This window comes from Enhydra lutris, unplaced genomic scaffold (assembly GCF_002288905.1).
Source record: "Enhydra lutris kenyoni isolate GAN:26980312 unplaced genomic scaffold, ASM228890v2 scaffoldscaffold2, whole genome shotgun sequence".
Taxonomy (NCBI): domain Eukaryota; kingdom Metazoa; phylum Chordata; class Mammalia; order Carnivora; family Mustelidae; genus Enhydra; species Enhydra lutris.
Genome location: NW_019154086.1, coordinates 46,468,394 through 46,494,897, shown reverse-complemented (window position 1 = coordinate 46,494,897; position 26,504 = coordinate 46,468,394). Strand labels below are relative to the sequence as shown.

Sequence of the window (26,504 nt, the reverse complement as noted above, 5' to 3'; positions counted from 1 at the left end):
TTAGAAGCTGTGGTAGTCCGCTTGTGGTGGGGAGCCTAATTCCCAGAAGGATTTGGGGATCTCGAGAGGGCTGGGGTTTTCCCTCATGGGGTTTCAGGGCTGCTCTGAGCCACAACTTGGAGCCGCACTTGGCTAGCGCCTGGGCTTTTATGGGGGCAAAGAGCAGGAAAGCTAGCGCTTGGGTTCGCGCCCGAACTGCCCTGCTTCGGGGAGGCTGAAGGTGGGGGTGGGGGGCGGGCGGCTACTGCAGGGACCCGGGTGGGGCGGGGGCGGGACAGGGGCGGGGCGGGGCGAGCCAGGCTGCGGACCGGGGGCGGGGCCAGGCGCGCCGCTTGCCCCAGCCTAGGCCGCCGCTGGGCTCCGCCTCGCGGGCTACGCAGGCGGCGGGGCTGCGGCACGGGCCGGGCGGCACCATGGCGGCGGCGGCGCCTGCTGCTGCGGCGGCTTCTTCCGAGGCGCCGGCGGCGACTGCGACGGCTGAGCCCGAGGCCGGGGACGAGGACAGTCGAGAAGTCCGAGTGCTGCAGAGCCTGCGGGGCAAGATCTGTAAGCCGGGGCCGGGCTGAGAGGACCCACCCGGCGGTCGGCGGGGGCCGCCGCGGGGCTGAGGGGGCGGCGGGCGCGCGGGGGTGGCGGCGCCGAGCCGGACTCGGATGGCGGGGCGGAGAGGGGACCTGGGCAGACGGGGACCGGGGCCCGTACCGGGGCCGGCGAGGCGCGTAGGGAGGGCCGGCACGGGTGAGGTTGGAAGGTGGGTGTGTTGGGGGAGTCGTCGCCTCGACGGGGCGGCGTGGGCTGGGGCTGCTCTTGTCGGAGGGAGTGGAAAGCCGGGAATTTGCGTGGAGGGGGGCCCAGGGGCGCCCGGAGCAGCGCCGGCCTGAGGGGCTCGGTTTCGGGGCGCGGCCTGGACGTGGGGACCCCCCCAGCCGGGGGCGGGGGCCGGGGGCGTGAGCCGGGGGCGTGGGGAGTTTCCGGCAGCCCTGGTACGAAGGCCTCCCGGCCGTACGGGCGCCGGGGAGCGGCCCCGAGGTGGGAGCGGAGCGGTAATTACGGGAGGCGCGGCCGGAGGAGGAGGAGGGCGGGGAAGTGGGGCTGGCGGGAGGGGAGGGGGCTGCCTGCTTCCTGGGCTCACGAGCCTGTTGGAGGTTGAAAAAGGCGCCCCGAGCTGGAGGAAACAGGCCGTCCTGGGACTCTGGCGACCGCAGCTCCCGGTGTTCGCGAGTGAGCGCGCTGGGAGGGGCTCGGGGCCGGACACCTGTACTCGCCCCACCTCGCTGCGGCGGGGACTTGGATTGAGAGACAATGTGACTGACAGGGACTTAAGACAGGATGTAGTGGCTTCCTGTGAGCAGGTCTCAAAACACAGTCATCCAGCCCGCACTTAACCCACTTAATTCCTTTCTTTCTCGTGCATTTAATTGTTACTTTTGTGAGCGAGCCATATTAGTTGACTTAATATAGAATTTTTGCTCAGAAGCTCCGAGCGTTACAATAGACCATTTGAATTCAGTCATTTGGGTATTTGTTTTTAAAAAGTGACTCTGAGCGTCAGAGTTAAAATTTTTTCACAGTAGTTTATTCAGGGGAAACGCCTTTTCATTTTATTTTTTTCTTTTTTTCTTTTTCTTTTTTTTTTGCTATTTGTAAGATACATCAATAAAACAAATTTTTGTTTTTGTCAAAAATCACCTTTTTTTCTTTATTCAGTATCTCAGAATGGAAATATGCTTCATCTTTCCGACAAATAACCCTTAGTAGGAGGAGTACTTTTTTACTTTATAAGAAGAAAATCGAAGTGCAATAAAATGGCTAACAATGCTCTTTGTTGCACAGGATGTAAAATTTTCCTCTTCCTGAATAATGATATTATTAATTGAGCTTGGATTCTCCCCCTTTCCTCTTTTCAGGTTGCTCCCCTCTTCAAATACTGAGATTTTATTAAATCTCAGAGGCAGGCATGTTAAATTTTCTCATCTTTTTGTTCCCAGAAGTAGTCCTAGGCAACTTGAGATCTTGAGTACAGTTCTCAAAACCTGGAAGATGACATCAGAGAAATAGATCTTGTCCATATCTATGTTCCCAATATTAAAATTACTTTCTAGGTTATAAAATCTTTTCAAAATTCAGATTAAGTCTTATATTTAATATTTATATATATATCTTATTTAACATTTGGGGAAATTGTAAATGGTTTGACTTGATCTAATTTTCCAAATTTTACCCCTTTTTCATTTTACTGTCACGATGCTAGGCACTATCCACTGGAGCCTCTGGTTTATAGAGCTGCAGGTTATACCATGGAACTGCATACACACATCTTGGAATTGAGAGTTAGGGTTGGGCTGTTTCCAGGAGGATTTAGCTGCCCTGCACCTTCACCTGCTCCATAGCAGAGATATCACAATAGGAGATACCACTGTGAGTGAAACTCAGACATACAAGTACAGAAACACAGCTTTGTCTCTGTGCTTTATAAAAACCCCACTACCCAGATTTGGGGATTGATCATCCAATTGCTGGGAATGGTATTACCACTTTAACCATAGTTGAGGTGTCCTATTTGTTATTTCAGTTCACTTATTGCTTTTGGAATTGCTTGGCTTATAGCTCAGGTCACTGAATATCTGCTTTTTAGAAAAGATGTATTAGGATACTTATATATGAAGCTTCTCCCCACCTCCCTCTCCATTTATTTGCCCTTCTTTTAGCTGGTATAATCCACAGTTGGTTGATCTTCAAAACCCTGTGAAGAGATGCTGTTTTCTGTTTCCCTGAAACTGACATATGGGTTTTACAGGGTGGGGGCTGGAGGAGTCATCAGCAGGTGCTAAAGTCACAGATATGGGATGGTGGTGATCCTGACAGTGAAGATACTAAGCAACTTGAGGGTGTGGGTAACCACGTCAGCTTTCCTTTTCACCATATTGGGAGACCTCAAGAGGAAAGCCTAGTAGTACCCACTAGAATGGAGATGTGCTGGCAGATTTAAGACTGCTGTTTGAGAGCCTCTAATCTGGAGAGTTAGAGTTCAGTAGGATTCAAAGTGAGCCTCAGAGGAACATCCTTTTTCCTAGACCTGGATAGGACCCTCCAACTCCAGATGCTACCACAAAAAGTGAGGATGGATTAGATTTATGTATCTTTAAAGTTGTAGAGATAATAGTCTACCGTCTTCTTTAGGGGTTTCATTCCAGTATTTTCTCATATCCTTCACAAGTGAAATAACCAGATTGACAGATTGGAAACCCATTTTGTGGTCAGTCAACTAACATTAGCAAATCCAGTGTTGCTGATAGTATTTTGTCTTCTGTGCTAATCCTCAATTCCCAGAGGTCATTTTGGTGCCCTCGGAAACCATGATCATTCCAAATGGTCAGCTTCCCTAATATTCAAGAGGCAGGGATCGTTGTTGAAGTCCCTGTTGAGTTGTCATATGAACCCTTGATAAAGGAAATTAAGGTACTATGGACTCCATCCTTTAGTGTGAGCTGCCATGCAGTGAGTGGCTGGTATGCTTACATGTACCTGAAGCACTTTTGCATTGCCCACCTCCCAAGCGAGAAAGAGGGATTGGAGCTTTCTTCTTTGTACTTTTCAAGCTTCGTGCTGTTATTTTATGTCTTTTTGGTTACCACTTTTTGTTAAGTTTGCTTTCATCTAATTAAATCAGCTGGTAATCAGAATATAAGAATGTTGCTGAAAGAGCTCATGCCACCTTCTTCGTGGGTTTACCTACTCAAGGGAGACCAGAATCTAAGGATTGGTCTCCTCAGATTGGTAAGGGAGCCAAATCTGAGGATTTATGTGAGTATTGAGATGTGTAGTACAGTGTGAGACCTGTGGCATCATGATGTGATCCAGAACTTACTTGGTCTCCTTGGTCTCTCTAGACCAAGTGATGTAGAGCTCTTAGGCAAAGTAGGATCTTTGGGGTCTGGTTAAGTGCTTGAGTTTAGAAGCTTGGTCAGGTTGGTCACCTGGATTTGAATCTTCTCTTAATTCCCAATTGTTAATCTTTTTGTGCCTCTGTATTCTTTTTTTTTTTCTTTTTAAGATTTTATTTATTTATTTTAGAGAGAGTGTGCATGTTCTGAAACCAAGAATCAGATGCTTAACTGAGCCATCCCTGCATCCCTGTACCTCTGTATTTTTGTGTGTATAATGGGTATAATAAAATTACTTATCTCACAGAATTGATTTGAGAATTAAATAAATCCACTTCTCCAGTCATTTTTCCCCTTCTGCCAGGATCTTGGTCAGACATGGGCAATCTCTTGGGAAGGAATAAATAGGAGATAAAAATTAATCTTTATCTGATGTTCTTGTCAGTGCTTACTGGCATTTTCTGGTGTACAAAGCTGATTAAAATCAGAAGGATTGTATTCTGTTTCATACATTGTTATTATTCATGTGATTTTAGACTGCTCACTTACCTTTTGAGCTTATCTTATCTCTTTTTTTTTAAATTTTATTTATTTATTTGACAGAGATCACAAGTAGGCAGAGAGGCAGGCAGAGAGAAAGAGGGGGGAGCAGGCTCCCTGCGGAGCAGAGAGCCCGATGTGGGGCTCAATCCCAGGACCCTGGGATCATGACCTGAGCCGAAGGCAGAGGCTTTAACCCACTGAACCACCCAGGCGCCCCTATCTTCCTCAATTTTAAAATGGGAATAATGCTTCATCACTAGCCATTTTGTACATGTCCCCCTGCCTGGAAGTGTCTTTCTCCTTTCCGCCACCCCGTACTTATGTCAGGAACTCCTACACATCCTTCAGAAGCCTGCTGCATGTGATCTCCTGACCAAAGCTGCCTTTGGGGCAGGGCATCACCACCCCCATCCCTGGAGAGAAACTGTTAGGCCCTAGTACCGCTGGGGAGTTGTAATTCCTTGTCCTTACTCTAGCACATTTTATAGAAATTGTTCATTTATTTTCTCCCATTAGACTGCAAGCTCTTCCAGGGTGGAATTCATTCTTTTTTTTTTTTTTCTTTTAACTATCCTATTGTCAGCATAATGCCTGGGACATAATAGGCCTTTAGAAAAATGCCCTATTTCTCACTATGTTATCCTGAGGAGGATTTGAAATACTAGATGTGAAACCGTTTTGTAAATTTTACAGATAAACTAGAAGATAATAGTATTGTTGAAAGAAAACTACATGGGTTTGTGACAGGAAGTTCATTCCTTTCAAAATCACAGTGCCAGTTGAGCTTATGTTTGAACTGATGCCAAAGTTGCCTCATTAGGAAAAGGATTAAATTTTTTAAATGCTGTGAGTGCTTATTATTAGGAGATTTGAATATTGTTACCTGACTGTACTCCATGAATATTGCTACTAATTGTTCCTGAGCATGGAAAAGAAAAATCTCATAATCATACCTGATATAGTAAGTGTTTTTGTCTGTCATGAAAGGTTTGAATTTTTTGGTACTCTAAGGTATAAATCAAGACATTTTATTGATCACACAATAGAATTGAGAGGGAGAGATTAAAAAGTTTATTCATGCTAAGATATTTGAAATTAGATAAGTTATTTAATAAATTAATAGAGGGAAAGATGCTAAAAGGTTTGTTCATGCTAAGAATTCATTATTCTCAAAAATTTGAAATGAGATGATGAGTTATTTAGGATTGAGGAAGAATCCATCTTTCAGATGGATAGAAATGAGAGAAAAGGGTTCTTTGTAAAAGTTCACAGAGCAGTCTGCTAATCATTTCTCTGAGGAAGACAGGAGGTAAACCTTAATAAGTTCATAGAAGTTTTTGTTTTTTGAACTCTTTGAATAGCTTCTAAGAGACTGTGGAACTAATGTAGCTGAAATAAAATTATTTTATCCTTTAATCTTAAATACCAATCCTATTTCCTTTTTAATGTGCATTATGAAATTATTTGACAATAATACCAGATTACATCTTTTATTTACTAATAAAGTTCTGTTCTCTTTTAAGAGCTGCTAACAGTTTTGTGTAGTCATCAATGTAAATTAAGACACGTCATGTATATTAAGAAATTCTTATGGTTTGTCTTTAGTTTTGTATATAATTTCAGTCATCAAAAATTAGTAGCTAAAATAATGCTTTATAACGTTTTACCAGTGTACATGCAAACATCAATGAATAATAATTGACAAATTTGTTATTGTGGACTTGGTGCTAGGAATATCATTAATGACAGAATGAGTTTGGGCAAATTCATTAGCTTTGCTGACTCCCTCTTTTTTCACTTGTAAAATGAGAGTGGTCTTTAACATCCATTCTAGCACTAAGTCTTAGTTGCTTTTTAAATTGAACCATTTGCGGGGCGCCTGGGTGGCTCAGTGGGTTAAAGCCTCTGTCTTCAGCTCAGGTCATGATCTCAGGGTCTTGGGATCGAGCCCCACATCGGGCTCTCTGCTTAGCGGGGAGCCTGCTTCCTCCTATCTCTCTCTCTGCCTGCCTCTCTGCCTACTTATGATCTCTGTCTGCCAAATAAATAAAAAATAAATAAAATCTTTAAATTGAACCATTTGCTTTAAAACATTACATGAGATGTTTTTATTTTAATGCTTAAATGTTTTTCATATGCCTGTTTTGTATAAGATGCACTGTTTGAAATATTTTTGTGAGACTTATTAATGAAGGTTGTTTGAATCTTAAATTTTTTTCTGTGACTATTAATTTATTCAGCAGTACATAATAGCTAGTGTCTGTTAGGGCATTAGCCCTCTGGGCTGTGAATTGAGCCTAGGCTGTGAATGGGATGAAAAAGCCCTTACTAGTTTATCCTAAAGTCTATCCTAAATAGTGATTGGCTTTAGAGAATTACTGAGGTTTAGAGCTGGAAGGTGGGGAACAAATTGTATCCACTCATTTTACAAATGAAGAACTTGACACTCGGCTATTGGAAGTGTTACACAGTTAATGCTTGTGTGCCTGTGGAGCACTAATCCATTACTATCAAAGTTCTTTCTAATGCTAGGTAGAATGAATTCGTCATTAGTATGAATGTTGCAGATATACTGCATTTAATATATGAAGCAATTGTATTGCCTCTGTAGTAATATATCCAGAAGTAGTAGTACATTTTCATTCTGCTATCTACACACTCTCATTTGTTCCTTTTTTTTTTTTTTTTTTTAAGATTTTATTTATTTGACAGGGAGTTAGAGAGCACAAGCAGGGGGAGCAGCAGGGAGAGGGAAAAGCAGGCTCCTCGCTGAGCAAGGAGACCTGTGTGGGGCTCAATCCCAGGATCTGAGATTATGACCTGAGCCAAAGGCAGACACTTAATTGACTGAGCCACCCAGGCACCCCTCATCTATTCCTTTTTTTTTTTTTTTTTAAGATTTTATTTATTTATTTGTGAGAGAGAGAAAGAGAGAGCAGGCAGAGGGAGAAGCAGGCTCCCCGCTCAGCAAGGAGTCCCATACAGGGCTCGATCCCAGGACCCCGTGATCATGACCTGAGCCGGAGGCAGACGCTTAACCAACTAAGCCACCCAGGTGTTCCTTTTTAAGGACTTTGTGAAGTGGTTAGGATTAGTGATGAAACTGTGCTTGTGACCTAAATGGAGATTGAGCCTGGTTGTTTACCAGTTTGTGTAATTCATGGTGTAACTCAGCTGTTTTCAGTCCTGACTGCCTATCAGTGTCACCCGTGAACTTAAAAAATTCTGTGCCCAGGCTGTACTACCTACTGAATCAGAATTTCTCTGGTGGTACTTGGACAAGTCTGATTTTGAAATATTCCATAGGGAGTGATAATGGACCCCAAGGATGGAGAACTTCTGCTTTTGCCAGTTGAACAGACTAGCCACAACTACTTGAGTAGTTTAGCAACCTGCTGTGTATGACCATTTTATTTATTTATTTATTCATTTATTTATTCATTCATTCATTCATAAGAGACAGAGAAAAAGAGGGTGCGGGAGCATTGGAGTGGGGAGGGACGGGGGTAGAGAGAGAGAGGGAGAGAGAGAATTTTAAGCAGGTGTTATGCGGGGCTCAATCGCACACCCTGAAATTATGACCTGAGCTGAAATCAAGAGTCAGACACCCAACTGAGCCACCCAGGAGCCCCTGTGATCATTTAAAGAGTACCAGCAGAAAGTGTGGTATGATCACAGGGAGGTTTTAATTAATTTATTTTTTAAAAAGATTTATTTACTTGTTTGATTAGATAATACAGATACCTGGGATATAATACCTGGTACAAAACTGTGAAAAGGTGCTAAGGAGTATACATTTAAAATTAAGTTTTCTTATTTCTGTTGCCCCTAGCTATTCCCTTTCCACAAGCAAGCAGTACTAGTTTCTTATGTATGCTTACAGAGATTATTTAAGCATTTACAAACATAAATGTATGAGTATTAGTCTCTCTCACCAACATGTAAATTGTAGCAAAATATGTACGTTGTTTGCATCCTTTTTTTTTTTATACTTAGTGATAGTAGCTTGAAGATTTGTGGTATCTGTCTATATGGGGAGCTGCCTTTTTTTTTTTTTTTTTTTTTAAACAGTTGGCTTAATATTGCATCATCTGGATATACCACAGTTTATTTGACCAGTCCCCTATTGATGGACATGTAGGTATTTGCAGTTTTTGCTATTACAAACAGTACTACAATAAATAACCGTGTTATGTCATTTTAAAAAAAGGTTTCATTTTATTTATTTATTTGACTGAGAGAGGCACAGCAAGAGAGGGAGCACAAGCAGGAGGAATGGGAGAGGGAGAAGTAGGCTTTCCGTCAAGCAGGGAGCCCGATGCGGGTTTCGATCCCAGGACCCCGGTACCGTGACCTGAGCCAAAGGCAGATGCTTAACGACTGAGCCACTCAGGCACCCCCTGTTATGTCATTTTTGATATGAGTGTATGTGTCTGTCTGTAGGATAAATTCCTCAATGTTAAATTGATGAATTGGTATGTGTATTTTTATTTTGGAAAGACACTGCCAAATTGCTTTCCACAGAAACTGTAGCAATTTTTGCTCTCACTAGCAACAAATGAATGATTCTTTCTTTGCTCACATAGTGTGTATTTTAAAATGTCTTGATCTTTACTGGTCTAATGCAAAGGAACGTCTGATTTGTAGTTTTAATTTGCTTTTTTTTTTTTTTAAGATTTTATTAATTTGACAGAGAGATCACAAGTAGGCAGAGAGGCAGGCTGAGAGAGAGGAAGGGAAGCAGGCTCCCTGCTGAGCAGATAGCCCCATGCGGGGCTCGATCCCGGACTCGATCCCGGACTCCGAGATCATGACCCGAGCTGACGGCAGACGCTTAATCCACTGAGCTAACCAGGCGCCCCGTAGTTTTAATTTGCACTTCTTCTAAATGAGTTTGATGATCTCTTCATATTATTTAAAAAATTTTTTTTTAAAGATTTTATTTATTTGACAGAGAGAGAGAGAGAGATCACAAGTAGGCAGAAAGGGAGGGAGCAGGAAGCAGGTTCCCTGCTGAGCAGAGAGCCCTATTCAGGGCTCGATCCCAGGACCCTGAGATCATGACCTGAGCTGAAGGCAGAGGCTTAACCCACTGAGCCACCCAGGTGCCCTCTCTTCATATTTTTAAGAGCCATTTTTATTTCCATTTTTTGGGTGAACTTGTTTATTTTGTTTGTCCTTTTTTTCTTTTTTTCTGTTTGATTCTTTAGTCTTCTTACTGATTTTTGGGAATGCTTTATGCAGTAAGGAAGTTAGTTATTTTTTTAGTAGAAAGATCTTTAAAAATTTAGATGCTTTGGCTGATGTGTGCATTTATTCTTGAGATGTTGGTTGTGAGATCCAGTGAGGGGAGTCAGTTTGTTGGTTTCATCTGCTTATATAATTTCTGATGTTAGAAGAGAGATGGAAAAAGAACTTTTTGAGGAAAGATAAGTGAGGATTTATAAACAGGGGTTAAGAGACAAATAGTAGATTGTGAGAGGATATTTACAGTAAATCCTGTTGACAAAAATAAAACACTGGCATGTCACATATTCTGTGTCAGGTACTGTTTTAAAGCCCTTTAAGCATATTAAATTATTTATTATTTTAAAAGATTTTATTTATTTATTTGAGAGTGAAAGAGTGAGAGAGAGAGCACAAGACCTGGAGAGAGGCAGAGGGGGAGAGTGTGAGGGAGAAGCAGACTCCTTGCTGAGCAGGGAGGCTGATGTGGGGCTGGGATCATGACCTGAGCCAAAGGCAGATGCTTAGCCAACTGTGCCACCCAGGCGCCCTGGCAAATTAAGTAATGTAATCCTTATGGTAACTTTATAACATTTATTATCCACATTTTACAGGTGGGGAACTGAGGCACAAGATAGCTAAACTAAGTAACTTGACCAAGATCAGACAGCTAGTGAGTGGTGGAGCTGTAATTCAAACTGAACAGACTTGCTCCAGGTTCCATCCTGTTGCTCTTAATCTATATGCTATACTGCCTCTGTATTTGTTAGTGTCCAGAATATATAAAAAGTTCATGAAGATTTTTAAAAGGAAAAGGGCATTAGGAAAATAAAATATATGAACAGACATTTCACAGAAAGAGATAAAAAAAAGGCCAGTAAACATAAGAAAATACTGGTCAGATTTAATAAAAATTAATCAGGAAAATGCAAATTTTTAAAAGCTGTCAGTTTGTGAAAAGAGAAAAGCTTGTTAATTTCAGTATTTGGTGGGGGTTTCGGGATATATGTAACTTTGCTCACTGTTAACTGTGAACTTAAATGTATAAAGCAGTTTTGGAGAGCATTTTGGCAAGATCTGTTAAAAAATCTAAATGTTTATTCCCCATGCGTTTCTACTGCATGTCTACCCTACGGAAACACTTGGATATTTGCAAAAGAGGTATATATAAAGGTTTATAATGTTGCCTTGTTGGTGAAACAATTAGAGACAACTTAAGTGCGCATTGTAGGGAAATGGCTAAGTAATATGTTAATATAAATATTCCATAGCAGCAAAAAAGAATGAGGTATTTCCAGAGTATGAAAGGAAAGAATGTCAAGATGTATCATTGAGTAAAAGAAGCAAGTCGTTAGAATGGTACCTGTTTTATTTTTTTTTAACGTGTATTTGGGAAAACGCACAGAAAGATGTTTGAAAGGAGATAAAACATTGGTTACCTCAGTGGTGAACAAAGTGAATCAGCTTTGCTTATAATGGTTTAATTTTCTATAGAGTATTTGTGTATTACTATGTTATGAAAAATGACTTCATATAAAAGAATTTAATACAATTTTAGTCCAAGTTCTTTTGCTCTACTGTTGAAAATTATTCCTGTCTATAAAAATAAGGGTAGCCAAATGTTAGACTTGGTAACATTTTGAATGTCCCTGAAAGTAAAATCAACTTTTTATCTTTTTTTTGGTAACCTTTTATTTTTATAGAATTTCTAGCAAAAATCTGTAGGAGCAATATAGTGAAATCCCATATACTTTGCCTATTTTCACCAGTTGTTTGTATTTGAAAAGTGACTTTTTAAAAAAATTGAATGTTTTGTTTCAGAGGAATGAGGTAAAAAGCATAATTTTGATCCTTTAAAATATAACAGTTGTGTGAGTGGTACAGAACCTCTTAGTTTTGAATTTGAACAATTTTATTTTTATTTATGTATTTTTTAAAGACTTTATTTATATATTTGTCAGAGAGAGCAAGCACGAGCAGGCAGAGTGGCAGGCAGAGGCAGAGAGAGAAGCAGGCTCCCTGCTGAGCAAGGAGCCCGATGTGGGACTCAATTCCAGGAGCTTGGGATCATGACCCGAGCCGAAGGCAATGGCTTAACCTACTGAGCCATCCAGGTGTCCCTGAATTTGAACAATTTTATATAAAATATTCTTAGTGGATAGGGGAAGTGAACTAATTTTTTTGAATATATTTCCTTTTTGTAAGTACTGTGTCATACTTTGCAAATTATTTCATTTAATCTAAATTCATGAAAAAGATTGTATGCAAACAAAAAGGTTTTTTTTTGTTTTTGTTTTTGTTTTTGTTTTTTAACAAAAAGGTTTTTTTGCTCAGGATTTAAAAAGGCAGAGCCAGGTTTTCAGAAGGTCTGTAAGTTACCGAGGTCACTGTCCGTTTGTCTACCGGTTTGCCTGTCAGATGGTGTATTCAGAAGAACTGATGAGTGTATTTCTGTAGTCAGAAAGTTGGTAATTATCACTAAATTGGTTATGGTCTAATGTTATGGATATTCAGTAAAATTAGAATGTTGGGATGCTATGAAATTTTACCTTTAATACTATTTAGGTGATTTACAAAAAATGTTACTTTTCTGTCTGCCTGACTATGCTCATGTGCTTTTGTCTGTGCTTGTAAATGGTTCTCCTGGAACACATAACATGCATATACTTGTACATGCACATTTGTAGGTACAACTTATTTGTATCTGGGTGCTACTTTTTTTTTTTTTTTTTTTAAAGTACTGGATCATAGTGAGTCCTGTTTTGCATTTGGGCCCCCAGGATGCCATTATCAGAAGGAGCCACCATGTCCCATATGTGTCCTATCTATTTGCCTTTAGTTTTACCACCACCTGGCTTTTCATTTGCTTGCCATACTGGGTTCTGTTGGTCAGCTTCAGAGACTTGCTAAGTTTCATGTAGCTGTAGGAACCATTGGCCTATCAGGAGAGATTCCTGCCACATGTGCTTCGAAGTTTGGTTTGCTACTTGAGAAAGGGGCTGTAGGGAGCTTAGGAATCAGCACACATTCAAAAGTGAAACCTGAAGTGGGCAAGACAAACCACAGGAAGATCCTGCCCGCAACTTGGTGACGTATCTGTATAACCCATGGACACTTCCTGGCAATACCTTGCGAAACTTGCCTTTTTATGTACAGCAGTTTCCTAACTTCTTGTTCTTGACTAAACTTCAGTGAGAGGTGATTAATATGATAGCAATATAGATAACTGTATGATTTATGATAATTATCGTGCATATGACTTGTGTAAAGCAAGAGGCTCCTGAATATATGCTGTAGACTTTTCCACTGAGGAGTTGCATCTTACCTACTAGGGCATTTTTGAGGAGTTGCCCTGGAGTTTATGCTTTAACTTTGTATGCTTTCTCAAGAATTGTACTTAAAGGGGCGCCTGGGTGGCTCAGTCAGTTGAGTGTCCAGTTCTTGATTTCGGCTCAGGTCATGTTCTCAGGTCATGGGATCCAGCCCTGCATTGGGCTCCGTGCTCAACAGGGAGTCTGCTTGGGATTCTCTCCCTCTGCCCCTCCACCTCACCTCTCTCTCTGTCTCTAAAATAAATAAAATAAGTCTTAAAAAGAAAAAAAAGAATTGTACTTATATATTGTTGATGTTTTATAGCCACAAAGCAAGTTCTTTGCTTACAGCATCTATGCTAACCCTCTAAAGACTCTGCGGGATTCCTGGAGCCCTTTGCCCAATCAGGTGCTTGCTAGTGGCATTACCTTGCTTTAGGCATGTTAATGATTACACGGTGCTTTATTTTTACGATGGAATAGGAGTTCAGTGTTACTGAAACTATTATTCCTGATTTCTTTAACCTTCCAGGTTCCATGTTAATATTATAGTGCCTGTTGTTAAGCAGAACCAGGTTTCTGTTAGGGATTATGCAGTGTGTCGATTTTTTTATGATTTATCAGTTGAATGAGATTAAAGATCTCAGGTTATATATATATTTTAAAGATAATTTATCATTTACTGGGAGTGAGAAAAATTGCTGACAGTCTAGTTATCTGAGTTAATTTATACATTGAAAAGCCCTACCGTACTGAGTAGGAGATATTCTAGCAGTCACCATTGCCTGTTGGTACCGTTTCTCATCCTATGCCCAAATAATATCACAAATTTATAACTTCTCAGTGGTACTTTCAAGGTGACAGCTAAGGAGGGAAATAGCAGCTTCATAACCATGTTCTCCTCAGCAGTTTTTAGGCACCTTCCCCACTTTTTGTTACCATACACCTAGGACAATCTGACATACTTTGAAGAGGGTGAGGAGACTCTTGGGAAGGTCAGATGTGATTATGGCAGTTCTTCTTATGTAAGATTTCTTTATCCTATACGAAGTATTGATTAGGTGTATAGAAATCAAATGAATGCTAAATGGTAATGTAGCATGTTGAAAGTATTTTTTTTTTCTGCAACTTTTCTAGTAATCACCTAACCTCTCTGAGCCTCAGTTTCCTCTTCTGTCAGTTGGGAATTACAGTCTTTCTAATCTTTCAAAGGGGTTGTGAAACAATTGGATGACTTAGTGTACTGCATGACCATGGTACTGTTATGTATGGGCTGTAATTGTAACATAAGTAGTAGTGGTACTGGGTAAAGTATACTTTCATAGTTTTGTTGATGAACAATTTAATTTTGTACACCTTTTATCTTCTTGCAGAAATAAAAACTGAACTTTGTAAGAAAATTTGAAAGACCTTACAATATGTTAATATACAGGATTATCTTATGCATAATTAAATAGCATAACACATTTTAAAAAATTTTTTTATTTATTTGAAAGAGAGAGACACAGTGAGAGAGGGAACACAAGCAGGGGGAGCAGGAAAGGGAGCTGTAAGCCTCACACCGAGCAGGGAGCCTGATGGAGGGCTCGATCCCAGGACCCCGAGATCATGACCTGAGCAGGAGGCAGACGCCCAACTGACTGAACCACCCAGGCGCCCCTAGCATAGCACATTTTAATTTTATACTAAACTTGTCAACAGTGAGACTATATATTTTTAAGTGTGTTTTGGATTCATTTTCCTTCATTTTTTTGGTTATGAATATAAATGATAAAGTTTGCTTATTTTTTTCATTTCCCCATCGGAGGTTCTAATCCTCTGTTCAGCTTGCTGTTCCTGTTTAGAACATCATATCCTGAGGCACTCAGGGCAAATTCTGTCAATTCTATCTCTGTAGTATTTCTTCCAGCTTTCTTTTCCTCCCATTTCTCTTTCAGTACCTTAGTTTAGGTCCTGTATCCCTGAAATATTGGATCCAACCACACAGAAACTTTTAGTGACCCTTATGTCTACTGAAGAAAATTAAAACTTTTTAGCTTGGCATTTCAGATTCTGTTGATTCCACCCTTTCTTTACAGTAGTCTTATCTCTTCTTATTCCCCTTTTATCTCCCTTTATGCTTTAGTCACTTTTTAGTATTCACTGCCTCCTTGGAGGTGCTCCCCTTTTCCCACCTTCAGAATTTGCTTGAATTGTGTCTTACTTCTGGAATGTCATCACTCTACCCCCAATTTCTATATTTTGAAAAAAAAAAAAAATCACTCGGAGGAAGTTACTTTGAAGATCGTGAAATAATGTATATGAAGGCCCTTAAAAAATCTGCCATATATGGGCGCCTGGGTGGCTCAGTGGGTTAAGCCGCTGCCTTCGGCTCAGGTCATGATCTCAGGGTCCTGGGATCGAGTCCCGCATCGGGTTCTCTGCTCGGCAGAGATCCTGCTTCCCTCTCTCTCTCTCTGCCTGCCTCTCCATCTACTTGTGATCTCTCTCTGTCAAATAAATAAATAAAATCTTAAAAAAAAAAATCTGCCATATATAATGTATATATTTATTCAGTAAATGATAGCTATTATGAGTCCACTTTATTCTCACCCCAAATAATCTTTATCTTTGGATCATCTCATTTAGGACCCTGGTTTGCAGTTTCTCTTAGGGGTTAATCCCACTAAGATCTGTCTTGGTTCTTAACTTTGTAGTCTTTGAAATATATTTGGCCTTCAGGGCACGTTAGGATAATTTCAGAAAGGAATAGGTGTCTGTTCCTCTAAGCACTGTCATATTCAGAAAGACATTAAAAGTGAAAAGGAGGGGCACCTGGGTGGCTCAGTGGGTTAAGCCTCTGCCTTCAGCCTGGGTCATGATCTCAGGGTTCTGGGATCAAGCCCCACATTGGGAATCTCTACTCAGCAGGGAGCCTCTCTGCCTCTCTCTGGCAGCCTCTCTGCTTACTTGTGATCTTTGTCTGTCAAATTAAAAAAAAAAAAAAAGTGAAAAGGAAAGACTAGGCTTTGGAATTTTATTTCTATTAAATCACCTTAATAGCCATGTAACATTTTTTTTTAATTTATAAAAGGTAACAGTAATGCTTCTAAAGGTCATTGTACACATTGAATAAGATATATGAGAAGATATTTAGCACTGTCTTGACTACTTCATAAATATGTCTTCTTTTCTTACTTATCTGAGCATTGTCCTCCTCTGGGACACACACACACACACACACACACACACACACACACGTACGACTTATCAGTATAAATGCATGCACACACCGCCACCCCCAACATACATGTAAGCACATATGTGCAAACTCACATACATGTCTAGAAGCATATGCACCAGAATCTCTACCCCCAGTCTGGTATTTGGAATTCTAGTCCTATGTAAAATTTGTATGGTAGGATCTGCATACTGTCTAGTGACCTTTGCATAGAACCATTGATCTTGTAAACAGAGAGTTGGCCATCTTTGTTTTTTTGTTAATCTACGTTATCTTATCAGTTTTGATTCCCAGTGGTGTTTATCTTCTTGGTTTAAATTGTTTACTTTTGGCCAATGACTGAAAGCACTGTTTTCTCTAAAACACTTTTCTCCCTCTTCCTTCAGATATTTGTGTAGAAGTTACTTTCTCAGTGGAACCTTCTGGGCTGCGTGTGTCCATCCCCCCCCCCCCGCCCCGCCATTTCTGTGGTGATTCGTTCCTGCCTAACAATTACTAACATATCATCTTTACTCATTTATTGTCCGTTTGTGTTGGCTTGCTGAGAACGCAGCGTTGTCTATTTTTCTCACTGTTCTATCTCTGATATCTTAGTGTAAGTACTCAGTAAATATTTGAATGTGTGAATTTCAGGATTGGTTTGTTTTCAGTATGATATTTCTGTTAACACTAAAGATTCTTACAGTTAGTGCTCTTGATAACTATATACAGGAAACTTTTTTTTAACCTTTGGTGCAGTTGACATAGATCAATTTACATCAAGTGGAAAAAATATATATGCCAGTATATAATTTGTGATGTGATATTAGAACTTCCTCTTTGTCCATGCTAAAATTCCACACACGTACACGCTCAGACTTATTCAGTAGATACTTCATTGTCTATTACAAGCTAAGTGTGCTAAGAACTGGTGCCTTCCCTTAAGAAGTTTGTAATTCAGTGGAGGAAAGTATAGCAGTCTCCTTTGCTGGATCCTTCTCATTTCTGCTAACTCAAAATAGTTGGAGAACTTTAAGGCTGACTTTAAATCTCTTTTATTTCTTATCCATATTTACTTTCCTTTTGATCTTGTATAGTCTGGTGGTTTTATAAATAGTATGCACTTGCTGATGATTCTCTAATTTTACTCCAGCTAGGACTTCTTTGTCCTCTTGACATCTGCACTTGGACGTGTAATCAGCTTCTCAGACTTAGGATGCCTAATACAAACTCTTGCTCTCCCTCTCCCAGCAGGAGGCTCCTCCTTCTGGGAATGACATCTCTGTTCATCCAGCTGCATAGGCTCAAACTCTTCTTCCTTAATCCCATTTTCCATCATACCCACATCCAGAATATCAGAAATCCTGTTGGCTCCATCTTCAAAAATATGCCCAGTTCACCACTTCTCTTCATGCCAGGATTGCTCCTTTGCTCTAAGTTATCTCTAATCAAGGTCACTACAGTAGTGTTCTGTCTACTTTTCTGCTTCCACCCTTCCCCCTCTGCAGTGATTCTTCTGAAACAAAAGTTAGATCATGCCATTCTTCTGCTTAAAATCTTTCAGTAGCTTTCCATGTCACTCAGAAAAATCCAAGGTTTTTCTATTTAACCTGCTTCCTTCCTCAACCCTACCTCATCTCTTACTATTTCCTACCTCTTCCCACTATTGTTTTACAGCCATTCTGGCCTCCTTGCCATTTCTTCAGTGTCAGATGTCTTTTCTAGTGCCTTTGTATGTTTTATTTGTTCTGCCTGTTCCCTTTTTTCCCCAGATATCTATCTGCATGGCTCATTCTCTCATTGACATCTTTCAGGTATCTGCTCAAATATCTTAACAGAAAGGTCTTCCTTGATTCCTTATATAAAATAACATTGCTGTCTTCCTTTTCTTTACCCTTTGGATCTGCCACTCCCTAACTCTCTTACCCTACTTTGTTTTCTTCCAAGGCAATAAATATTACATACTTACTGAAGAGTTATGATGTTTGTCTCCCCTGTCTAGATTGTATAACAACAGGTCCATGTGGGCAGAGACCTACTTTTATTCATTGTTATATCTCTAGCATTTAAAGATGTGCCTGGCATGTTGTAGGCACTTAATTTTATTTGTTGAATGAAATGCAGTAAGTGCAATACAATATGATCATTATAGTGAAAGTACACGTAAGATGCAATAGGGAATAGAGTAAAGAGTGACATGACTACCTAGGAGTTGAGGGTAAACTCTACAAAAATGCCTTTAAGCAGAGCTTTTTGGAGGGGAAAAAAAAACAGGTAAGAGTGTTTTGTACAATGAAAATAGCACTGCAGATGTACAGAGGCACGAGAGAACACAGTGTTCAAGGAACCAAAAGTATAGTACTGTTGGAGCATAACTTGTGGGGGTAAAGATTAAATAAGCAGATGAGGCCAAACATGTAGTAGACAGTACCAAACCATGAAGGGTCTTTAGATATTTATCCTGTGAGATAGGTAGTATAGAGTCATTGAAGACTTTTGAGAAAGGGGGAATATATGTTTACATGTTAAAAAGGTAAGTGGCAGCAGTGTGAAGGATGGGGATCAAAGCTAAACGCAGCATTTACTTAACATATATGTGATGTTGCAAGGTGCATCTGATGCAGAGAAACAGTTACTTCCGTGTGAATGGGCAAGAGGCTATTTTATTTTATGGTTGGACAAAACCACTAATGTGTAGTGTGAAAGTTCAGTTCTTGGCATGTTTGCAGTACATCTGCGAGGGAGAAGAAATACCTGGTGGATGATTAGTTTATCAGTTATCATTTCAACAAGAAATGGTGTTGTTACAGTGTAAAAGATATTGTGTTTGAAGGCCAGCCTCCTTTCTTCAATAAGGAGCAATTGTTTTGTCAATAATACACCTCCTGATCATGATTCATTGTTAAAGGAAATAGTGACAGTTATAAATATAATCAGATTTGTACGGTTTGCTGTAGGGCCAACACAGCAGCTATCTTTGTAGGACAAATACCTGCCCTTGCATATTGTATTACTGGCATGCACAGAACTCTTTAAAATGAGGGAAAACTAAAAATACTTCCTTTTTTCATTTCCATTATTTCAGTTGTCTTGTTCTAGTATCGTATCTTAGCAATATGTTGAATGTCTTGAATACTTAATAATCTTATTGCTCTGGGGTCAAGATCTGTTGTGTAAATTTAAGGATGAGATGGAGGTACCCAACGTGGGCTACATGGTGTCAATATTGAGAATTTGGCACTCTCAAATTTATGAATGTGGTACTGTATTATTGACATGTTTTTAAAAAACACATCCAAATACTGCAGTAGGAAATGATGAAATGTTTTCAGAGGCAGATACAATAATACAGAGAGTTAAGATCCATTTGTCTCCTTGTCCCAAATCAAAGCATTCGCTTTTTTAGTGTGTTGTGCTATTTAGTTCATCTAATGGAACAATAAAGGTACTTTTCTGTGAGGCATTGCTTTATAATTTCTGAGTCCATGTTTGATCCAGATTGGCACATGTAGCTGAAAGATTTACCTAACTCTGATGACCAGTAATGTGAGATGGGATTTTCTAATTTGTTATAAAGGGTAAGAAAACAAACCAGTCAGGATTAGGTTACTGAATCAACTGTAGCTAGTTCAAGTAGAAAGAGATTTAGTAAAAGATTTTAGGGGTGCCTGGGTGGCTCAGTTGGTTTAACCATTCAACTCTTGATCTCAGCTCAGGTCTTGATCTCAGATTTGTGAGTTCAAGCCCCATGTTGGGCTCCACACTGGGCATGGAGCCTGCTTTTTATTATTATTATTTTTTTATTATTATTATTATTTTTTATTTTGTTTATTCACTTGACAGACAGAGGTCACAAGTAGGCAGAGAGGCAGGCAGAGAGAGAGGAAGGGAAGCAGGCTCCCTGCTGAGTAGAGATCCCGATGTGGGGCTCGATCCCAGGACCCCAAGATCATGATCTGAGCCAAAGGCAGAGACTTTAACCCACTGAGCCAGCCAGGCATCCTGGAGCCTGCTTTAAAAAAGTTTTTTGGAGGGTTGGGGAGGGGGTCGTCTGATTGGCTCAGTTGGCTAAGCGTCTGCCTTCAGCTCAGGTCATGATCCCCGGGTCCTGGGATCAAGCCCTGCATTGGGCTTCTTGCTCAGAGGGAAGCCTGTTTCTACCTGTCCTTCTGCCTGCTGCTTCCCCTGCTTGTGCTCTTTCTCTCTCTCCATCTCTGTCAAATAAATAAAAATCTTTAAAAAAAAGTTGTTTTTTTTTTTAAAGTGGTCTATAGAATTGTTAGAAATTCTTACTGAAGAAACAGATTCTAATGTGAACTTTCATGAGTGAAATTTTAAAAGTACATTGCAGCTGAGCTACCAAGGGAGTTACTATCTTTTTTAGGATCAGAAAGGTACCTGCAGAATTGGAAAGCTGTAAGTTTTAACTGCTTGTCTGAGAACCTTGCCACCTCTGCTGTGATCAGGAACCTGCCGCTGTTAGGAAACAGCCATCAGCATGCAGCCATCTTCATCAGTAAGCTGTCGTCACTATTGCTGCCTCTAGAGCCAAGCCACACCTGCCACAACCTGTATGGCAGAATGGATGCCTTGTGCCCTTCTTCTTGATATCCATGAAACCTATGACTGGATAGAAGGACTTAAGAAAACGCTACTGGGGCACCTGGGTGGCTCAGTGGGTTAAGCCTCTGCCTTTGGCTCAGGTCATGATCTCAGGGTCCTGGGGTCGAGTCCCGCATCAGGCTCTCTGCACAGCGGGGAGCCTGCTTCCCTCTCTTTCTCTGCTTGACTCTCTGCCTACTTGTAGTCTCTGACTGTCGAATAAATAAAGAAAAATCTTTAAAATAAAAAGAAATAAAAGAAAACGCTACTGAACAAAACTTGTCTATCTCCATGGCAGTGCTTAATAGTAGCAGCAGCTTCAATACAACCTCCCTTCTCTTCTGCTCTCCAGATTTCTAGCAAGTGCATCTGACTGGTGGAATTTAAATCATATCCACAACCCTAACTACAAGAAAGACTAGGGAATGTAGTTTTTAGCTTTCTAGTTCTGTGGTACAGGAATTCATATACCAAAGCATGTTGAAATGGATGATGACCACTGATCGACCATATCTACCACAGATACAGATCTTGATTCTCCTTAAGGCTAGCCATTATCAAATGGTCTGTAGATTACAAATAATACTGTCAAATATTGTGGACAAACCTTTAAGTACTTCTTTTTCACTATATTTTTATTGTTTATAATGACATTAAAAATGTCTAAAATTCGTGCTCCACCTATGTGATGAATATAGTGGTCTGTGGATGCCAAAATTTTTTCACATTTAAAGTGTTGGTAGCAGATGAAAAGTCTGAAAAAGGGAATAACAAAACCGTTAGAATGAGTCATTTAAACTGAGGAAAGGTTGGTGTTAATCAAACACTGAAGCACGGTCAAATAAGGTAGGAACTGACAGCAGTCTTTGATTTGGTGGTACTTAATATTGTTATCATTCTAGGGGAGCCTAGGTGGCCAGTCAGTTAAGCATCCTATTCTCGATTTTGGCTCAGGTCTGAATTTGGGGTGGTGGTATCCAGCCCAGCCTCAGGCTCCACGTTCAGCACAGAGTCTGCTTGAGATTCTCTCTCCCTTTGCCCCTCCCCCTGCTTGCATGCGTGCTCTCTCTCTCAAATAAATAAAATACTAAAAAAAAATTATTGGTGTTCTTGAAGGTTCTAGTAAAGAACTAGAATCAGACGCCGAATTGTAGGTTCAGGCTGTGAGTAGGAAGGAAAGGATTGGAGCAGAGGTTATAGAATAAGTTTTCAAGGAGCAGTAGTTGTATTTCCTTCCTTCCTCCTTCCCTCCCTTCCGTCCATTAGAACATAGGGGAGGCCCTGTGCAAATACCACATATGAGACAAGTACAGCCTTTCAAAGTTCCTCACTTTTGTCTCTGTGTAGCTTGATGTAAAGTGTGCAGTATTAAGGTAATCTCTTTCTGCTTAGAGATATAATGGGTGCACCATTTTTTATTAGTTCTCTAACTGTTCATTATTTCACTTTCAATTATTTTTGTATTGAGTGGCAGTTAACTATTTTGATTTACGTTTTTTATAAAGTGCCAGTTAATTACTATAGTTTAAAGTGTTGGTAGCTGACTTTATCAGCATATTTGTATGATTAGTGAACTGGGCATTGATTAGATGAATTCACCTTCAGTGTAGTTTATTTAAACATAGCTTAGTGACAGGTATTCAATGAGTACAGATCATGAAAACTTTTACAGGAAATAATGTTGAGTGTGTTTCATATATTACATAGACCTTATGTTTTTACTTATTCTAAGTAAATATCTGATAATGGCAGGTTCATTGGGTTCTGCACACAAAATAATCCCTGTTATATCCCCCTTAAAAAGGTGGGGTAGAATAGGTATACATTTATACAATGTGGTTTTCTCATGCTGCACTTAATGTGAATGAAATGGGAACATGTTCAAGGGCAGTGATTTAGTGTTCCAAATTCCCTCATTAGATATAGAGCATGTTTATTATGATTTAATTCTTAATTTGTTTACATTCTAGGCCCTTTATGGTGACCTAGTGGGATTTTGGGTTTAAAAAAAAAAAACAACACTTTGGATTATACAGAGAAGAGACATCAAAGAAAAAAGACTTAAAGGAGAAGAAGGTTGAGAGTAATGAAAACTGAGTTGGTGGACAGTGTTGTGGAATGAGAGCGAGGGAATCAGATTTGGATAAGAGAAGGGACATGTAGTCTTTTAGGAAGAGGAGAATGATGGATATAAATTCAAATAAATATTAGTTTTTCCTGTTTGGAAACTGGTTTATTTGTAAAGGCCAACCCATATTGTCAATTTTTGAGTCATTTGAAAGATTCCTGATATTGACTTGAGTTGAATATAGTATGTTTATTCTTTTTAAGTGGTAACTTGATTTTTTAAAAATCTCTCAATGACAAACTTAGTGAGTGTCTTGTCTTTCACTGACTTTCTCATTGTAATAAAAATGGTTTATTGAGTTTTTCATAGGTGCTTCTTAAGTTTCTGTTGGGCTTTGTTAAAATACATTGGTGTAAATGGCCTTTAGTTTTAAAGTTGATAAGCAGACAGAGACCCAAGTTTATCTAGCCCAAATTGTCCTCAGGAAAGCTGTGCTTAAGTGATTTGTCTGAAGCCATTTAGCCACTTAGTAATAGAGGTAAAGCAGGAATGTTAGTTTCATGATTCTTAGGGCAATGCTTATGCCAACTGCCTTGCTTTCCTAATTGAGCACACTGGAGTCTGAAATCAACACACATTTTTCTGTGTGCTTTTGGCCCATGAGCATCTCACAAGAACTTCAAAACTAGACTTAACTAGCTTCTTTAATGGTCATTCAAGAAATATTTCTCAAGTGTCTATTGTATGACAGTCTCAATTTCAGATTTTGGTGATTAATAAGTTCTCAGGCCTCAAGACTGAGAGATGCAGAAAATAAATATGCAGAAATTACTAGTTTTGTATAGTTATAAATGCTATCAAGAAAACAGAGAAATAGAGTATGGCAACAGGATTATCTGCTTGAGACAGAAAATCAGGGAAGGTTTCTCTGAGGAAGTGACACTTAAGCTGAGACCTGTGGTAAGCAGAGCCAGCCATGTCAAGATGTAGGGTTAGAGCATTTCAAGCAGAAGCCCTAAGCTTGAATGAACTTGGCATGGTGATGAATGGAAAGAGGGTGAACACTGAGGAGAGTGGGAAGAAAAGAGGTTAGAGAGGAGAGGACAGTGGTGCATTGTAGACCATGAAAACAGGAATTTAGAAATGGGATTATATTCTAAGTGAAATGGAATGGTTTTGGAGCAGGGGACTGAATGCCCTGAAGAATATGTTTAGATGGTCACTCTGGTGAAGAGTGGGTTGTAGGGGGATACCAGTGAAGGCAAGGAGAAGTGGTTGGATTTGGGATATATTTTGGAGTTTTGCTGGATTTACTGGATGGGGGAGGTTTGGGGAGGATGATGAGAAAAAGAGAGGAAGATAATGGTAGCCTGGGGGAAGAGCATGTTTTAGGGGAGGAAATCAGATGGTTTGTCTAGGACTTGTTAAATTTGTTAAATTTGAGATGCCTACTGGATATCCAAGGAGGCAGTTGGATATTCATGTCTAGTGTTGAGGAGAAGAGATTAGGCCTGGAAGTGCAGACCTAAGAGGCATCAGCATTAACACCATACTGAGGGAGTTTGCACAGGGAAAGAAGAGAAGAAGATGGTCCAGAACTGAGCCGTGAAGCATTGCAACATTTAGAGGTGAGGAGGGAAAGAAGTAGGCAGAGGGCCAGGGATATAGGAGGAATGCCAGAAATACTGTATTGTGGGAGCCAAGAAAAGGGCATTTTGAAGGAGGGATGTTAGTGTTCACTTTTACTTAAATAGGGCCTCCAGATCAGGTATGATGAGGACAGAGAAATGGTCATTGGATTTGGCAACATGGAAAGCATTGGCATCCCTCGCTAGAGCATTTGCCGTGTCATCATAGAGTTAGAAGCTGACTGGGGAGAGGGTTGAAGAATGGATGGAAGGTGAGAAATTAGAGACAGTGTGTCTAGAAATGATTGCTTTTAAGAAGATTGGCTGTGAAAGGGAGTCTAGAAATGGAATGATGCCATAAGGGAGGAGGAGTCAAGGGAGTTTTTTTCTTTCTGTGCTTTTTTTTAAAATTGGGAAATAGTGGAAGCTTATTTATGTGCTGATGGGAGTGATCCACTAGTGAGGAAAATTAATGATGATAAAGGAAAGGGATTAATTGTGGAGTCAAGTCCTTGAGGTGGCTAGTGATTGGGCTGGAGAGCACAAGGGGGGGGCATTGCCCTTTCTCGAAGCAGGGAAACCATGATGTAATATGACTTCACACTCCCCTTTACACACAGCTCTTCAGTCTCACTGGACCAAGTTTATCACCTTTTTTTTCTAATCACTGGGGTTTTTGTGTGTGTGTATGTGCTGTATCTTCCATGTTTTTTTGGATTGAATTCATCCTATATAAGGTTTAGCATGAAGCATTTGGTGGTACTTAACACCAATTTCAATTTTTCTGTCAACAGGTGAAGCAAAAAATTTATTGCCATATCTTGGACCCAACAAAATGAGAGATTGTTTCTGCACCATAAATTTGGATCAGGAAGAAGTTTATCGTACCCAGGTTGTTGAAAAGTCTTTAAGGTTTGTAAAAGTTGATAAATTATCTTTCATAGATATGTATTGATTAATAAATTTTATACATTTTCCAGATTGTCCTCCTACACTGTTGGGGAAATGCAGGCTGGTGCAGCCACTCTGGAAAACAGCATGGAGGTTCCTCAAAAAGTTGAAAATAAGCTACCCTGTGACCCAGCAATTGCCCTACTGGGTATTTACCCTAGAGATACAAATGTAGTGATCCAAAAGGGGCACATGTACCCCAATGTTTATAGCAGCAATGTCCACAGTAGCCAAACTGTGGAAAGAGCCTAGATGTTCATCAACAGATGAATGGGTAAAGAAGATGTGGCGTGTGTGTGTGTGTGTGTGTGTGTGTGTGTGTATTTAATGGAATACTATGCAGCCATCAAAAATATGAAATCTTGCCATTTGCAGCAATGTAGATGGAACTAGAGGGTATTATGCTTAGTGAAATAAGTCAGTCGGAGAAGGAGAATTATCACATCTCACTGATATGAGGAATTTGAGGGGGAGGACGGGAGGTTTTGGGGGGTAGGAGGGAAAAGTAAAATGGGGCCGGGGAGGGAGACAAACCATAAGAGACTCTTAATGTCAGGAAACAAACTGAGACTGCTGGAGGGAAGGGGGGTAGGAGGGATGGGATGACTGGATGATGGACATTGGGGAGGGTATGTGCTATGGTGAGTGCTGTGAATTGTGTAAGAATGATGATTCACAGACCTGTACCCCTGAAAGAAATAATGAATTATGTGTTAATAAAAAAAAATTTTTTTTAAGTGCCTAGGGGCACTTGGCTGGCTTAGTCAGTGACTCTTGATCTCGGGATTGAGAGTTCAGACCCCACTAGGCATGGAACCTACTTTAAAATGAAATAGAATGGGGTGTCTGGGTGGCTCAGTAGGTTAAAGCCTCTGTCTTTGGCTCAGATCGTGATCCCAGGGTTCTGGGATCAAATGCCACATTGGGCTCTCTGCTCAGCAGGGAGCCTGCTTCCACCTCTCTCTCTCTGCCTGCCTCTCTGCCTACTTGTGATCTCTGCCTGTCAAATAAATAAAAATTAGGGACGCCTGGGTGACTCAGTTGGTTAAGCAGCTGCCTTCGGTTCAGGTCATGATCCCAGCGTCCTGGGAT

General features: G+C 40.3%; 1 protein-coding gene across 3 annotated transcripts in view; it reads left to right on the top strand.

Moving 5' to 3' along the window:
* The first annotated feature begins 413 nt into the window (after window positions 1-413).
* The window catches only part of LOC111147253 (RAS p21 protein activator 2), a 124,999-nt gene continuing 98,908 nt past the window's right edge, over window positions 414-26,504 (top strand). For all 3 annotated transcript variants that reach the window (XM_022503185.1, XM_022503192.1, XM_022503179.1), the window contains exons 1-2: window positions 414-546; window positions 25,256-25,373. In XM_022503185.1, the coding sequence (XP_022358893.1) occupies window positions 414-546; window positions 25,256-25,373 (251 nt within the window). The remainder of the gene's footprint in view (window positions 547-25,255; window positions 25,374-26,504) is intronic.